Source organism: Sciurus vulgaris (assembly GCF_902686455.1).
Source record: "Sciurus vulgaris genome assembly, chromosome: 17".
Classification (NCBI taxonomy): domain Eukaryota; kingdom Metazoa; phylum Chordata; class Mammalia; order Rodentia; family Sciuridae; genus Sciurus; species Sciurus vulgaris.
Genome location: NC_136478.1, coordinates 52953132 through 52970957, shown reverse-complemented (window position 1 = coordinate 52970957; position 17826 = coordinate 52953132). Strand labels below are relative to the sequence as shown.

General features: G+C 45.8%; 2 protein-coding genes across 10 annotated transcripts; one reads left to right on the top strand and one right to left on the bottom strand.

Moving 5' to 3' along the window:
- Positions 1-283: 283 nt before the first annotated feature.
- On the bottom strand, positions 284-17774 carry LYPD4 (LY6/PLAUR domain containing 4; the record flags this gene model as incomplete). 9 transcript variants are annotated; one of them, XM_079118452.1, is made up of 7 exons in its annotated part: positions 287-637; positions 896-1222; positions 1685-1828; positions 2002-2188; positions 12171-12212; positions 13900-16011; positions 17303-17754. In XM_079118452.1, 4 exons carry the CDS (start codon positions 2066-2068, stop codon positions 435-437), a joined length of 741 nt encoding a protein of 246 aa, XP_078974578.1. In that variant the 3' UTR covers positions 287-434. The 9 variants fall into 9 exon arrangements, with proteins under 9 accessions (XP_078974576.1, XP_078974582.1, XP_078974581.1 ...); XM_079118450.1 differs by lacking the exons at positions 2002-2188; positions 12171-12212 and having other exon boundaries at positions 284-637; positions 15934-16011; positions 17738-17774; XM_079118456.1 differs by lacking the exons at positions 2002-2188; positions 12171-12212 and having other exon boundaries at positions 286-637; positions 15934-16011; positions 17568-17756.
- Positions 4011-12171, top strand: DMRTC2 (DMRT like family C2). The gene is made up of 8 exons (XM_079118460.1): positions 4011-7177; positions 7268-7425; positions 7700-7776; positions 8024-8207; positions 8320-8446; positions 9113-9173; positions 9329-9503; positions 10404-12171. The coding sequence occupies exons 1-8, from the start codon at positions 6954-6956 to the stop codon at positions 10514-10516; spliced, it is 1119 nt and encodes a 372-aa protein (XP_078974586.1). The 5' UTR covers positions 4011-6953; the 3' UTR covers positions 10517-12171.
- Positions 17775-17826: the final 52 nt, after the last annotated feature.

Sequence of the window (17826 nt, the reverse complement as noted above, 5' to 3'; positions counted from 1 at the left end):
CCAGGAATTGAACCTGGTAGGGGCTCTCTACACTGAGCTACATCCTCAATCCTTTTTATTTTTATTTTGAGACAGAGTCTCACTAAGTCACCCGGGCTGGCCTCAAAGATCCTCCTACCTCGGCCTCCTGAGTCACTGGAATTACACGCATAAACCACTGCACCTAGACTTTTAGCTATTCTTTAAATACAGCAAAAATCTTCTTCATCAAAAAAAGTCCTTATTTTCCCTTCATTCCAGAAAACTGTTCTCCCTGACTGGGCAAGACACTGCCATTTTATCAGGCCAACCTCTCCATTCCCTGGACATGGCTGGCCCTCCTCACACCTTCCACACACCCTTACTCTCACAGACCACAGGACAAAGCACAAGGGTAACTCCACAACTTTATTCGGTTAATCAAAGGGGTCTGGGTGTTTCATCCAGCTGAATGGTCAGTACCTGAAGACAAGCAGGAGGCCTAAGAGAATGCCCCAAGAAGGATCTTGACTAGAGGGCCCTGCACCAACAATCTGGGACTTCTCAATGATGTTGAGGACCTCAGTCACTTTGATACTTCCAATATGATGAAAATTTGACAAAAGACTCTGATATTTACGAGTACAGCCCAAGACGAGGAAGGTTGTATTGAGAAGCCCTATAAGGAAGAAAGGAAAGACTCAGGGACATTTTCAAGAGAGTCATTTCCCAGAAGCCCCTCACCAACCAGGACACTTACTTCCACCAGAGATTTACACATCAGGCACCTTACCCCTTCCTCCTTGGAATTCTTGTGACTGGTCCCTGATACCCATAATCCCATCTCCAGATCCCACCAGCCTCTTTGAGGTTTGAAGTCCTAAACAGACCCTGGCATACAGCAAGTATTTGATAAACAAAGTTCCTCTCCTCTCACCTGCCTGAAATTTGAAGGTGGAACTGAAACAGCTAGGGGCAACAGAGGGACAAGCCTCAGTGGAGACAAAATTTGGAAGACATTCCTTATCATGCTCGCCCACACATGTTGGGCAAGTATGTGAAGAAGTTGAGGTAGACTTATGATATTTGGCCTTGAGTTCCACAAAAGGCTGCAAGTTGGTGAGGTTATTGCAGAGAAAGGTTCGGCAAACTCGACTATAGGACGCAATGGACACTCCGGGAGGTGCAACAAGGTAGGAGACTTGCTGATGGTAAGATAAGCTTGAACTGCAGCCTTTAAACCCCAGAAGTCCCCTTTTGGTCCCTGGAAAGCAGAGGATTAGAGAGTTCTGATCAGTGTCATTGGACTTGACTGAAGTCAACCCTTCTCCCTCAGCCCTGTGCTTCCTGTGCCCTCTCTGTCCACTGCCACCTTTGCCTCTTCCACATGTTCACTCACTACAGCTACATGAGGCTCATGTGCTAAGGTCTCCATCTATCCCTCCAACCTTCTCCCTACAGGAGTCCCTCTCCTCCCCCTCCCTGTATCCCATCCTTTCCTCTCCCCCATATTTTCCCCTCCTCCAAGATCTGCCCACCTCCGTTTTGCCCTCTTAATCAGCCCACTCTACAAATAGCTGGGACCATCCCTGTATTTGCCAATGTCCTGACATATTCCCAAATATACAAGGATGTGAATATCTGGAACTCTAGTCCTAAGTGCCAGGAGTGCAGCTAGGGGTAGAAGAATGAGCAAAAGATTATTATTAAACCCACCCCACTTCACCTGACTCAATGAGCACTAGAGTCTCCTCACAGCCTTCTCTCAGCTTACACACCATGCTCTTCATCAGACGCCACCTCCAGTTATGGAAGGTAACAGCTCTGAAGATTGAGGCTCTTGATTGGTAGCACAAAAGAGTACCAGCCCCTAAAAAGAGAATGAACTTTCAGTCATCTGCCCAGCATCACCTTCTCAGGTCCTGAATTGCCAACCAAGAATTCAGCCTTGGACCGAGATACCCAGCCCTCCTTCCCCAAGTGACATGAATCCAGCCTCCCACCTTTTGAGCTCTTAATAGCATGCAGCCCCCCAAGACATACGAGGTAGAGAAGAGATGGCCCCTAGGAGGCAGAGCAGTTGCACAGGTCTCAAATGCTGGGGTCCCATGGTCCTGGGTCTGGGTCCCGTATGCTAAAAGTCAGTCTGGAACCAATTTCAGCGTGGGTTCCAAATTCAGTTCTTGGCAGTCCCTAAATTCTCTGTTCACCCACCTCTGGGTCACTGTTTCTGGAGTAGAAAGTTGACTGCATCAGTTACTCGAGGGCTTCAGGGACACAGGCTCCCCATCTCCATGGTCTCCCTCCAACCTAACCCATGCCCACCACGTCAGCTTCTCAAAGCACAGCTCTCACTCTCCCACCTAGGTCCTCCCACTAGCCTTGGTCTGATCTGAAGGACCACTATTGCACAGGCTTTTATCCAGTCATACACAATGAGATCAGAACAGCAAAGGGATGCTTAAAATTCCTGAGTGGAAGTCAATCTACAAGACTACTAAACACCCCTTGGTTCAATAAAGAAACTAGAAAGTATTTATGACTGAATCATAATAAATGTACACCACACTCACGAGTGTATGCCAAATCCACTGAAAACTCAATAACATCTGTGGACTAGTTAAGAGTATTGTACGAATATCAATTTCCTAATCATATACTATAGTTATACATGATGCTCCCATGGGGACACTACAGGAAGGGTTCAAGGGACTTCATGTATTATTTTTGCAACTTTCTGTGAGCCAATAATCATTTCACAATCAAGAGATTTTGCTTTTTTTTTTAAACAACACACCAAATCTTGGGATACAACTAAAGCAGTATTTATAAGTAAACCTATATTTTTAAATACATTTGTCAGGAAACCAAGAAATACTGAAAAATATGTTCATGAATTAACTCAAGAAGTTGTATAAGGAAAAATGAAGCACATGCTCCCAAAATAAGAATGGAAATACAAAGGATGGCAGAAATCAATGAAACAGTAAACAACAACAACACACATTATTACCAAAAAAACTAATGTTCATTCTTTGCAAAGATTAATAATATAATTATCTGGCAAATGTGCTCAAGAGAAAAGATGCAAATAAAATAAGAATGAAAAATGGGAAGTGACAGCAGATGTTTTATAAATAATAAAAGTATCATTAACAACTCTACATTGATAAATTTGAAAACCTAGATGCAGTGAATAAACTTTTAAAATAATAGAAAATGCCAAAATTAGCATAAGGATATGCATAATGCAGGGCTGGGGATGTAGCTCAGTGATACAGAACTTGCCTAGCATACTCTGGGTTCAATCCCCAGTAAGGGGGGCTGGAGGATGAATATATGTAGTGCCTGAAACCAACAGGAATAGCCAAGGACCTCCTGAAAAGCAACCAGAAAAAGAGAGCAACCCTGTAGGAAAATGAACCAAGTACATGAAGAGGCAATCCTCAGATGAGCAAACTATAAAGGCTAAGAAACACACCCAGCAATAATCAGGGAAATGCAACCTCCTAAAACTGTACATCTCTTAGACTGACAATAATCAGGAAGCTGGAAACAGACAAGTTTGGGCAGGAATGTGGGTATAAAGAGGTCCTTGTGCACTGCTGGTCATGGAATGGTTGCGGGGACGGTGGATAGGGACCTTTTCTGAATTCTGAGGAACAGAGGAGTTGAGAGTTCTGATCAGTGTCTCAGGTCCAACACAGCACTGCAGAAGGAAGTCCAACAATATTTAGTCAGATTAGATATATGAATACCCACTTCTGGTATATCCTTGATACATATAACAAAAATTTCCACCCTTGGGTTTATGAGGATGCAAGCATTGTGATGGGTAAGCAGACAATTGGCACATCCCTCCCTGGGACTAACTGTATGCACAATATGCAAGGAATACACCCCACAGAATATCACAGCAGTTAGAAGCAAGTGATTAGATGTACACTTGTGTATGTGCACGGATCATTTTAAGTAGTAAATAACAATATCATGTGTATAAACTTGAAAGTGCAATAAAATAATCTTGGGACACAAAAGCCAAAAGATATACGTTAAGAACCTTAAAGAATGCCTGCATATAGGAACATTAGGGAATAGAAGATTAGGGGAATAGGGATTTGTGGAAATAACTAAAATAATGTAGGACAGGGTACAAAGTTCATAGGCTTTGCACTCAAAGAGAGACCCAAATTGGAATCTTTATCCTGCCGCTTACCAGCTATGATCTTGAACTTCTTGTTGAACTCTTGAGTCTGCTTTCTCATTAATATAGTGTATTAATAATATATCTCATAGGGTCATTGTTAAGAGTACTAAGACTATTAATATAAAGTACCAGCAAATGCTGAACTCTATAAATGTTGGTTTCTCTCTCCCTCTTCCTTCCCCATTTAGAGCATCGAGTTTAACCTGTGTAGCTGGCATTGAGCATTCCCCCACCTCACCACCACCCCCAAGATGACCCCAAACAACCTTTTCAATTTTATCTAGTATGGTTCCCCTGCACAGCAGTCCAGCTGGAAGTCACTTCTGTCACCCTTTTCAAGCCTGGAATGCCACTGACACACAGAGCCTGTGACTCGGAAATCTGTGGCAAAGAGGCTAAGGCCCACAGAAAAGATGGGACATGGGAAGGGGAAACGAAGACTAACAAAGGATTACACAGAGGTGTTGTTCCAATCAGAGAAAATGGCACACACCAGCCCTGGAGGCAAAACGACAGAACAATCCAAACACAAGTGGGGACACAACCAGAACAGACCTGAAGTGAAATTCTGAAAAAACAAAGGATGGAGTGGTCAGAGGGGATGCTACCCCCACGAAAAAACAAGCCTACAGAGAAAGGAAAGCACCTTGGCGGACTGGAACCTTGCAGGGAGACAAGAGGACCAGCAGGGACAGCACAGCAAAAACGCAGGAAAATGAGGCGTGGGGCACTCAAAACCGTGAAAGAGAAGGATTGGGTGGGATGAACAGAGAAAAGGGGATGACACAGAGAGGATGAGGAGGGAATGCGTGAGATGGGTCTTACAGGGAAACGCAGAGAAGGCCACCACTAAAGAGGAGTCCTGCGAAGGGCTGAAATCCTTAAGAGGCACACAGGGCAGAGGGCTTCATAGAAAATGTACAGACGAGTCTCTGGAAGCAAACGGGGCCAGACTATCAGGGAATAAATAACCAGGAAAAGATGGGTCCAAAAAGCGGCACGAGGAACAAGCAGAGGGTCGGACAGAGAGACAACAAAAGGGGCTCAACCTAAGGTGAAACCCTGGCAGGAAACAGGGAAATCACAGGGTAGGGGAATGCATAAGAGGCAAAGCGTAGATTCAGTCAGAAACTGGGAGAAGTGGAAAAGAACAAGGGAGTTCACGCAGAGAGGATCAGGAGCAAAGGCAAAGCCCGCAGCTCAGGCCAGAAGGATGAGGTTGCGCATGCGCCCACAGTCTGGTCAACGCCTAGGGGCGGGGCCGGGCCTACCGTTCCTGGAGGGGGGCAGGGCCAACCTCGACCCAGAGGCAGTATTCGACGCCCCATTGGTCACCTTCTCCAAAAGAGGAAGAACAATCTGAGAAGGCAAGCCACAGGGGGGAAGGGCAAGGGGCACGAGACTCAACTCGACGCGCTATTGGCTAGCCTGATGGTCTGGCGCGAGGAAAAGCGGGCAGGAGGGAAGGGGCGGGCCCTCAGTGCAAGGATCTCGAAGCACATTGGCCACTGGTCTGAGCAGCAGGAGGCGGTGCTTGAAGCTCATTGGCCCTTGTGAGAAGGGGCGGGAAAACCAGTGGGAGCGCAGCCGTTCCTCTAGCCACTTTCTCGTCCTTTCCCTTGGCTTCCTCCTGTCTGAGTCTGACTCTGCTCTCGAGGCTGTGGTAACCACGGACCGGGGCGCGAACACTACCCCCGCTTCCTGTTCCTTCTGCTCCCTCTCACTTGGCACTGGATCTCCCCACGGGCACCCTCTCGCCCTTCCCCTCGTGCTCCTCGTGCCTCTCTTCTCCCTTCCCCCACCCCGCGGGCCCCTGGGCGCGTTCTGGTGCCCAGCCCCCTCCCAGGGACTCTGGAGCGGGGCGGAGCCACAAGCCCAGTGTTTGGGGGGATGGCTGCTGGAAGGGGTGCACGAGAGAAATGGTTGCATAAGGAGTGGGGAATGCATGAGACTGTTAGAAGTGGGTACGGGGCATAAGCACTGTGTGCAGCCATGACCACAGGTTTGCGTGAAGTCCTGGACGCCTTCTAGATGCAGTGGAGAAATTGATGCAGTCCTTTGAAGAATTTTGGCTTTGATCAGGGACTCACGCATGGCTGGAACTCAGTGAACTGCCCAGGGAAGGAAGACGTGAATTAAAATAACTAAAGTAGGGAAAGGGGCAGGGAATGTGGCTTAACAGGAGAGGGCTTGCCTGGCATTTATGAGGCCAAGAGTTCAATTCCCCAGCACTGCCCTAAAAGAAAAGGAATGAAAGAAAGGCAAGGAACCCATTAGAATAATGTAGAACAGAATCAGTCTGGAGGAGTGTGATGGGCAGACTGACTTCTGAATCGCGAGCATGGTGGGACTATGATTTGAGGGGGGCATAATATTTCTAGGGATTAGACAGATGCAAGCCATAGTCTGACAATTGTTGAAAACGATGCCAGGAAAAACTGTTGGATGGAATGGGATGTTTGTGGAAAAGGGGGTGCAGGTATCATTGAGGGGGACCTGGGAAGGCATATGTATGCCCCAAACTGAAATCTGTCATGGAAGAGTGTGCAGGTGAGCAAGAGAATGATGTTTGCATTGAATGCATACCTAAGAAAGGGACCCAGGGGATGGGGCTTAGAAAGGAAGATCCATCAGAAAAGTCATGAGGTGAAGTCAGGGTGAAACCTGGGTCCAGAGTGGTCAGGCTAGAGAATCGTGATGTGTCCTCTTCAAGGCAGGAGGGTTGTTAGGGTTGCTTAGTAGAGGACCCACATGTCCATGCTTACCTGCCTCTCCTGCCCCTAGATCCATGGAACCCAATGAAACAACTGCTGCCCACCACTGCCCTGATGACTCTGCCCTGGGAGGTGAGACCAGAGCTCCCCAGAGCACAGAGCTTATCCCCAGAAGAGCTGTCAGTCGCTCTCCAACCTGTGCCCGTTGCCGCAACCATGGTGTCACTGCCCACCTTAAGGGCCACAAGCGCCTCTGCCTCTTCCAGGCTTGCGAGTGTCACAAGTGCGTCCTTATCCTGTGAGTATAAGGTCCAGTGAGGGGAAGAGGATGGGCTTCCTCTAAAGACTGACTGACTTTTAACTTGCACCCTCCCCCCCCCAATTTTAGGGAGCGCCGGAGGGTCATGGCTGCCCAGGTTGCCTTGCGCAGGCAGCAAGAGGCACAGCTAAAGAGGCATCTGGCTCAGGGACTGATGAGGAGAGGAGCAGCCCCTCTCAAAGCTCCCAGCCGTATCAAGAAGGGAGCCACTCGACCAGGGATCCCCTGTGAGTGTCTCTGGCTGGGAATGGAACAGGGATCTTGGGTGTGAAAAGCACAAAAGGAGGGAAAAGGAGTCCTGCCACTGAATTGGTATTTGACCTTGGGCAAAGTCACCCCAACTATAAAATGTGATCAAATGTTGTGAGGGTACAGTGAGATCTGTAGGTAGAACATAGAGGGATGCAGAACATGGTCAGAGGGACATATGAAATCAGATGGGGCTGGGATAAGACAGAGGTCAAGATAAAAGACTCACTCGTGCTCTCTGGTCCCTCACAGCTGGAAAGGAGAACATAGCACCCCAGCCTCAGAGTCCGCATGGGGCAGTCCCACTGGCACTGACACCCCCTGGGAAGGTAAGGAAAGCCTGTGCCCTGAGAGAGTGGCTCCCACCCTAACTCCTACAGAGACCCCTTCCTCTGTGTCCTCAACACTTGATTCTAGCCCCAATCTGACTGTGTAATCATGGGCAAGTCACTTCTGTGCACAAAATGAGAGGGTGGAACTTTTAAGTCCCTCCATAGTCCTACAACCATCCCAGAATACAACCATTCCTTCTACAACCTTGTACCTAACTCTAACCTGTGCTCTCTGCCTGTGCAGGAGAACTCCTGTGGGCCTCTGCTGCTCAGCCGTCCCCCAGAAGCCTTACCTTTGCCCTGGACTCCAGTGCCTCCTGGCCCTTGGGGTCCAGGGCACTGGCTGCCTCCAGGCCTCTCCATGCCACCTCCAGTGGTGTGCCGCTTGCTGTGCCAAGAACCTGCTGTCCCTCTACATCCCTTCCCTGGTAAGAAGATAGTTCAACATTCATTCAACAGATACTTGTGTGCCAATTTGCCACTATCAGAAAGGGAAGAGGTCTGACCCCTATACACTCTGCATCTTCTTACCCTCCTTAGGCTTTGACCCCGGCACCTCCCTCCGGCTGCCCACTCATGGGTCCCTCCCAACCTTCCCAGGATCTCGCTCAGTACTGACGGCTCCTCTTTCTGCAGAGCCCCAAGGGCCCCCTAGCCTGCCCCACACGTGAGTAGGGACTGAAGAATGTGTATTTATTCTGAGCCTGACTCTGTGATAGACACCATAGGGGATGATAAAAAAAGGTCTCAGACTGGTGAGGCAGAGCTCTCCTAGTTCTACTGTTTCTTAGCTGTGAACCTTTGAATAAGTATCTGTACCTCTCTGAGTCTGTTTTTCTATCGTCAAATAAGAGATGCTATTACTTTCCAGCTGTCATAATAATTAACAATAATATATGTAATACACCTAGCCCAGGCTATTAAATCCTCTTAAACAGATAAGATGAATTAGGATTGCCTGCTGAAATGGAGGGCCACAATGACAAGAGCCTCAGAGGCCATTAGAGAAAGCTTCTTGAAGGTGGGATAGAGGAACTGGGGGAGAGAAACCAGACTCTGGTAGGACAGGGACATAATCTCAGTCCTTCTATGTATTTTGTCCATTTTTAAAAAACTGACACCAATGATTTCCTGTAATCCTCACAGTAGCCTGGGTAGGAAAAGCTGGCAGGGATTTTCATTTTATGGAAAACAAAGGAGGCCCAGACAGTGAACAGAATTTACCCAAGCCCACAAAGTCCAGTGGCCCAGCAGGTTCTCAGATTCCCAGATCAGAATGTGTACATGTCTGTTTGTGTGTTTAATATGCCCTGGCATCTCTCCTTATTTCTAGATGCTCGACTCTGATACTCCAGTCCTGTGGCACCCCAGACTCTCTTCTGCTACAGCCACAGGTCCTGGGAAAGAAGGGGCATCCAAGACCCAGGGAGGAGGTTGAGTCTGGGGAAGGGAAAAGCAAAGAACTGTGAAGGAACCAGGGACAAAGGAACACCTGCAGGGTGGGCAGAAATGGGGGTTCCCAGTCTGCTTCTTTCCCTTTCCTTTGCAGGCCCCCGGAGCCTCTCGCCTGGCCTGGACATCTGCCCCCTCAGAGCGGCAGCTGCAGCGGGAAGCAGCTGAAGCCCTTGTGGGTCTGAAAGATTCATCCCAGGCTCCCCGCCTGACCCCTTCTGTCCCTCCCAACCCTGCCTGGATCTCCCTGCTCCACCCCTGTGGCCCACCAGGTAACCTGCTTCCTAAAAGGAGAGGATGCGTTAAGGATGGTAGTAAATGGAGGTCACTAGAGCAAGCAGGGATCAATCACAGAGATGAGGGAAGGAGTTAACAAGTTGAATGTCCTCAGATATAGTCTCCCAAGTTCTTCAGCCTGGTCTCTGGGATTTTAGTTGAGGCTTGTTCCATGAATCACATTTACCAGTTTTGTGCTCAACAGCAAATATCCAGTGTCCTGAGTCAAGGAAAATTAGAGGTGGGGACTTTTCCAAGGGCATATAGCCAGATAGTGTGGAAGACTGTCTCCTGACTCCAGCCCAAGGCTCTCTCAAGACTCTAGCAGCTTGCTGAAGTCTGAAGAGGAAATGAAGACGTAACCAGGGTCTGACCTGGGTGGAGGTGATAATTGCCTTCCAGGAGTTTCCATCGTGGTTGGGGAATCTGGATGCTTTCACAAGGCTCAGTGGTGAGACCATAGGAACTCAGGAACTCTTGAGACATGAGAAACACTCAGGGGACAGAGAGGGAAGGCTGAGAATCCCTCTGTCCAATAGTGGATTGGCTTAGAAGAATTGCTATAACAGGTAGAAATGCAGCTAGATAGGCTTCTGATTGTGGAGATCTGGCATGCTGGACTTAGGAGTTTACACCAGCAACTGTGCACAAAGTGGGGCCAAGGAATGTTTCTAAACTAAGCAAGAAATATTCAGAGAGCCTGAGCTTGAGAAAGAAAACTATGGTGGCTTTAGCGGAGGGGCCAGAGAAAGCAAGATTGGAGATGAGGAAATCAGCATGAGGAAGTCTGTGCAGTAAGCAGGTAAACAGGGTGAGGTGGATCAGATGGGGTAAACAGAGGGAGTCGCTGGGAAAGGGAAGGGATATGACCTGGTCCGGCCTTTTCCTGCCTGCAGCTCCTGCTGGAGGAAGAGGATTCCAACCTGTCGGCCCCTCTCTCCGACCCAGCCCAGCTCCCTCAGTCTCTCTGCATATTGGGCGTCTGGGGTCCATCTCTCTTCTGAGTTAGAAGCCCAGAGGTGGAGGCTGCTTCACTGGGGCAAGGAATCAATAGCCCACAGGCACTGCGTATTTGGTATTTTACTTACAGATTTTTGCATGGAATTTAATGTAGTACAAGCTTCAGGCTCTTTTTTAAGCTTTCAGGTGCTTTGTTAGCTTTCAGTTCCTTTTATAGTGTGGGCATTTCCTTGTCCAAAGATGGATATTTTCATACCCGTCCTTGGATCTTTTCAGATATCCAAGAAAGAGTTGTACGGTTTAAGCTGACCAGTATCGAAATACGTTTCTGCGTGAGTTCATGTTCTGTATATACCTATGCACTCATGTCTGTCTCCATGCATATGAAAACAGGAGAGTACTTTCATTACATGTCTAGGTTTGTGTGAGTAAGCAAAAAATAAACCTTTGTTGTTTTAAGTACTGAGATTTGGGGATTATTTGTTACTATAGCCCAACCTCATCTGTCCTGACTGACAGAAAGGACTTATTCAGTTCACCTTTCAGTTATTTAAGACCCACGGCAAGGACTGGGCCTTGCATGCCCGAGGCTCTGGATCTATCCCCAGTACCACTAAAAACTACCACAAATAAAGCACAAACTTGGACTTCTTATTATGACCATACAACAGTTTTCTGCTATCCAGAGGGCCACAAAATGAAATACCTAAGGGCCAAGCAGATCATATAAATGAGTTAAAAGGGGAAGGTGATGGCTGGAAAACTGAGACTGCCCCTTACCTAAAGGGGCAGACTTTTTTGGCCCTAGTGGATTGCTGCCAGGCAGAAACATGGGCTCAAGGTTGCCACATCTTCTGATTTTTTCAAATGAAATTGAGAAACTGGGAAACAGGTTTTTTATGTTCAACATGTTAATTTTTTAATGTTGGCACCTTTTTCTTCTTCATATCTTATGTGGGCCCAATGAAACATATCTAAAGGCCAGCTTTGGTCAGTGGAATGTCAGTTTGATGCTAAACTAACATGACATTTTCCAAATGGAGAAACTGAGGCCAATCAAAACAGGAAGCACCAAGTTAGTCTTTATCAGGAGTTTTTCCTAAGTTTGGAAGAAACCATAAAAGGTTAGAGACAATCATTACCATTTATTAAGTATCCACTACATTTGATACACATATCCTCACAGTAACTATAAGCTGTGGATAATTTCCATTTTATTAAAAAAAGGAAGGGCTGGGGAGATAGCTCAGTTGGTAGAGTGCTTGCCTCGCAAGCACAAGGCCCTGGGTTCAATCCCCAGCACCACAAAAAAAACAAAAACAAAAAAGGAAGAGGCTTAAAGAAGTAAAGTGACCATGCCTGAAATTTTAAGGAAAATCTCTAAGCAACACTCAAGGCACTCCTTCTCCTTGCCAGGCCTCAAATCAATTAATAATTTTAAAACATTTTTAATCCATACATATTTTTAGTTGTAGATGGACAGAATGCCCTTATTTTATTTATTTATTTTCACATGGTGCTGAGAATGGAACCCAGTACCTCACATGTGCTAGGCAAGTGTTCTACCACTGAGCTACAACACCAGCCCCAATAGATAATTTTTATAAAGCAGAGTCTTATTTCCAGGAGACAGACGTGAATCAAGGTTTTTCAAAAATGTCTTGGTTTTCTACTCAAGATATCATTAAGTAATAAGAGCTTACCTATATTTGTTTCTTAGTCCTCTGCTGTCAAGTCTCCTTGAGCTGTTCCAAACATGAAGACCTATGAGCTATTCTAAAGATATGCAATCCTGGAGACCCAATCCATTCCACCCTTAGAAGGGGCACACAGAGGCTTCAAGGGACATGCCTGATCACTGACTGTTTTTCCTGATGTTACCCATACCCCTCTTTTTATTTATCAGTGGTAATGACATCCAATTATAGTATGTTCTTTTTTATTTGGGACCTTAAGAAGGTGGGCTGCTTCTGCTCCCTAACAAATGACAGAGTAAGAAAACTGCAACACTTCTCAGGAGAACTTGTAAGATATCAAAAGAACTGAAGTCCACTTGACATCTTCCTTTACTCCCTAGTTATAACTTAGATATATGATTGCCCTTTAATAGACCTGCCTAAGCCTTGCTGTGCCATGCTTTCTCAGTGACAGATGACCAAGCACATATCATCACATAGCAGGAAATCACTGAAACATGTAACTCCAACTATACTAAACTAAGACTGCTACTCAGGGCAGACCAAGGGTCTCCAGTGTGCCAAGGTCACACAGTTGGAAAGGAAATGAATGTATAATTTGAGGATAAAGGATGGCATGAGAAAGGGGACCTCTTATTTCCCTGAAGTCCACCTCCCCTTCAGCGCTAATGTTTTTCCCAATCATTAGTACCTCTCAGTGGTGCCTGGAGGAGTGGGGCAGATCTCCTGCAGAGGTCGACCTTGAGAATCAGGCAGATTTAAGAATTGTTCATGCTTCCACATTGTTACCTCTCTGAGTACAGCACTCTTTACCCACAATGGAGGAAATCAGCCCTCTGAGATTTCAGCCAGTGAACTGTGAGCACTGCTTCCTATACAACCCCCTTTCCCACTTGCCACTGCAGAGTAGGGAAAGTTGTTACTATGGCCCAGTGGAATACTAAGTCTTTTCCCTTACATACTCTCTCAACACTCTATAGATAAATAACCAGTAGTTTCAAATATGAAGCACCATCCCTGCTCCTTTCTCTCCTCACAAGACTCTTTCCTAGAGCCATACACATTTTTTTTTTCATTTTGCAGTATTAGAACTGAATCCAACGGTGAGCTATCACTTAGCTATGTCCCCAGCTCGTTTAAGATTTTTTTTTTTTTTTTTTTGAGACAGGTCTTGCCAAGTTGCAGGCATGAACCACTGCACTTGGTACATCTCCAGCCCTTTTCATCTTTTACTTTGAGAGAGAGTCTTGATAAATTACAGAGGCTGGCCTGGAACTTGCAGTCCTCCAGCTTCTGCCTCCCCAGGTGCTGGAGTTACAGGCATTCACATGCCAAGCTATTTTTGTTTTGCCGTACTTGGCAATGAACCCAGGGCATCAGGCATACTAGGCAAACACTACTTGTGACCCTTCCACCTCAGCCTCCCAGGTAACTGGGATTATGTGTATGGGCCACCATGCCAGGCTCCAACCAGGTTTTATTTCAGGAGCACAGTTCAATTCTGCCCTTTGAGAATTCATGTTCCCTTCGCTTCAGACCTACTTGAACTTGGTCCATTCCTGACCACACTTCTAGTCCAAGGTAGACATGATATCATGCCACCTATCCTATCCAGGCTACCCTCAGACCCTCATTCCTGGTTCATGTAGTGTTTTAGTCAGCTTTTTTGCTACTGTAACTGAAGGACCTGACCAGAACAACTATAAAAGGAGGAAAGGTTTATTTAGGGGCTCACAGTTTCAGAGGTCTTAGTCCATAGAAGGCCAGCTCCATTCCTCAAGGCTTGAGATGAGGCAGAACATCATGACAGAAGAATGTAGAGGAAGGAAGCCACTCACATGGTGATCAAGAAGAGAGAGACTACATTTTCCAGATACAAAATATATATTCCATAGCCATGCCCCAAATGAACTGCTTCCTCCAACCACACCAGTTAATCCCATTAGGGATTAATTCACTGATTAAGGCTATAACCAAACATCTCTCCTCCAAATCTTGCACTGGCTTACACGTGAGCTTTTGGGGGACACCACATCTAAACCATAACATGTAGGTTCATTCTGTACCCATGACCCCTTGTGTAGTTGGCTTTGCAACTCATAACAAATGTTCAAATATATCCAGCCCTATAACTCATGCCCCGCATAGACTCTCATGAAAATCTTGAGCTCTTCCCCAAAGCAAGATTACCCTTTTCATCTCTGTTGAACCCAATAGTTAGTCCTTGTGTTCCTTAGGGGCCCTTGGCCCCTATTTCACAGACCTGATCCATCTTAAAATATGCCTACGTCCATCTGTGTCTCCTCCATGCCCAGAATAAGTATTCAGAGGACAGCACCTAAGGTTGGGGTGTAATCCGACGCTAGAGTGCTCCCCTAGTACAAACGGGTCCTAGGTTCCATCTCCAACACTACAAATGAAAAACAAAAAATCCAGAGGACAGGGCCTGTATTCAGTACCTCTTTGAGATTTCAGAATATATAGGTTAACAGGGTGTTTCCAATATCTTAGGAATTGTTTTTCCTACTAAATTAATGTGTTCCAGTGCTACTCCTTGCCCCATGATAATATAAACAACTTCCTGCCCTCAAGTCATTCTTCTAATGTAGTTCATTTTTTACAGCAGTTTTGGGTTCACAGCAAAATGGAACAAAGTGGTGTTTACATACACCACTCTTTCTACACACACACACACACACACACACAGTCTCCACCTCTATCAGCACCCTACACCAAAGTGGTACATTTATTACAACTGATGAATCTACATTAACATAACATTCACAAAATGCCCTTACATTAGGGTTCACATTTGGTAGTATGAATTCTTTGGGTTCTAACATACAACATATATTTATTATTATAATATCAAAGAGAATAATTTCACTACCCTAAAACTCCTCTGAGAAACATCTAGTCATTCCCTGCAAACCTTGGCAACCACTGATCTTATTACCATCCCTGAAGTTTTGCCTTTTTCCAGGATGCTATATAGGTGAAATCATATAGCATGTGCTATTTTCAGATTGGCTAAATCATACATAGTCAAAGTTTGTCTTTTTTTTTTTTTTTTTTTTCCTGGGGGCGGGTGTGCACTGGTTATTGAACCCAGGGGCACTTAACCATTGAGCCACATTCTCAGCTCTTCTTATTTTTTATTTCAAAACAGGGTCTCACTTAGTTGCTGAAGCTGGCTTGCTAAATAGCTTCTTGCCTCAGCCTCCCGAGTTGCTGGGATTACAGGCATGTGCCACCACCCCTGGCTTTCTGTATCTTTTCATGGTTTGATAGCTGATTTATTTTTATTAGTAATAATATTCCATTGTCTAGATGTACCATAGCCTCAAATTTATTTTTTTTTAAGGGCTATGGATCAAACTAAGGGCCTAATACATGCTAAGCAAATACTGTACCACTGAACCAAATCCCCAGCCCTTTTTATTTTTTAATTTTGAGGCAGGGTCTAAAGTGCTAAGCCTCACTAAACTGCTGAGGCTGGCCTCGAACTTGGGATTCTCCTAACAGCCTCCTGATTCCTGGGATGGGATTAGAGGCCTATTCACCATGCCTGGCTGTGTAAGTGACTCAACTAAGTCTCACTGCCTACTTTATAACCACCAAGCAATTATGTATCTGTAAAAATGAACAGGTATAAAAATTAACACCAAGGACACAGTGCTGAGAAGCCATGTTCTCTAAAATCACAGACCATAAGAAAGTCTGCTCTTGAAAAGCACAGCAATAAGAAGAATGGGAAGCCCATCCTTACCTGGAGGGTCTAAATCACTCTGATACATAAAAGCAGTCATGGTTTCCAACTCAGATGAGAACTTCAGAGAAAGGATTCCTAGAGACAACAACGCACATTTATCCTAACCCTTTATTTCCGGGGAATCAGCACTATAGGTCTGCTTCTCCACCAGACAAGATGCTAACAAACAGAGCCCACTTTATCTAAATCCATCAAAACTCTGCTTAGCATAAATTTTACCTAAATTTCACACTTCCCAAATTCCTGCATTAACTCCATCTCTTCCTTTGTTTTGCATGGTACTCTGCAGTAACTTTGGAGATCTTTCTTTTAAAAAGAGCCATAAAAATGATTCCGTGAATTGGCCTCAATGAATTAGGCTTAGAAGACTTAGAACTGGTATTTGAAATGTACAAAAAGTGAACAAATTATCCAAGTAAATGGAGGTTTCCAGTTAAGCATACATACAAATACATAATTAAGTATATATGTTTTTTTCTGGGAGGAAAAAAGCCAAGATACTAAAAATATTCTCATGTTTTAACAACTGTGAGAAATGGGTTTCAACTGCATTCTACCTGAATGTAAAACTCAGATTTAAATGCATGATTTTATCATGCAAGAAGTATAGTTGATTTTAACTTTTTTTTGCAAGGCTGGGTGTCAAACCCACAAAGAGCCTCCTCCAGGCTAGGTACGCACTCTACCACCAAGGTACTCTCCCAGGCCCAAGATTTGTTTTTTAATAGATACTAGTATAAGATATTGCTTTATAAATAATTGACTTTTTTGCATATGGTACCTCAATGTTGGAAACTTTTATATTTCTAAGTTGATGTTTTAAATTGTCTTTTGAATATAAGAAAATGGCTACATACATGTGTTTCTTTTTTGCAGCAAGCTAACATAATTTAATTGAACCACAAGGGTTATCCTTTATGTTCTTTGGTGATTGGGCCTCATGAAAATTACGTGAGATCAAGCATGTAATACTATAGGACGAGTCACAAGAAAAACGTCCAAATGTTTACCTGTACCTGGCATAGAGTAGGCACTCAAAATATTTGTTGCTAGAATTAACGTGACGCACCACGTGCCAGAGCAGTCACTTAAAGTAGGCAAATGATGGGGATCTCAGTGGTGGTGGTTGGGGGTATTAAAGTGCTGAGACCGAATCCCGAGGGCGGGGCGGGTAGCGTTGGGAGGCAAGCTCTCTGCCTAAAGTTACACAAGTCAGCAGGCACGAACGAAAAAGGGGCAAAGTGAGCCTAAGGGTTGAGCAATGATTGCAGCACTAAGAGGCTGACCTAACTTCTCCGAAGGTCCCGCCTCTGCCTCTTTGTCCCTGCCCTTATCTCCCCGCCGCCTCCAGTCCCACTCTGGTCACCTCGGATGAGCTGAAGCAATTTCCGCCCTAAGAAGGGTGACGCTTCCAGCTCTTGCCCTCGCGAGTACTGATAGTGGAAGGAGGGAAGGCAGTGGCCTCTTCTTTTCTTGCCCTTCCCCTAGGTTTCTCGTTGAAGTTCCGCCCTTACTACTCTCACTTCCGGCCATGGAAAAGTCACTTCCACCCGGAAAAAGGGTCGTCCATTGTGGCCAGGTCTTCCTTCCTGCCCAACTTCCCCCATGCTTCCGCCCTCAGTGTCTCCTACCACAACTCCTGCCAGTCACTTACGACGCGAACAAAGACAGCTTCCCCCAGCTCCAGACCAGAACTCCCTCTTCTATAACGCCCCGCCCCGAGAAAAAGGAAGGGCTGGGAGTAAGCACTGGCCCCCGCGCCCGTCACGCTAGCTATTGTAGTTGCCGCTCTATGCCTCACCATATACCCTCCTATCTGGGCGAAGACGAAGCCACATTCGCCCTAAGAAAGGCGGAGCCGCCTGCTCTAGCCCCGCTATCGCGAGATCT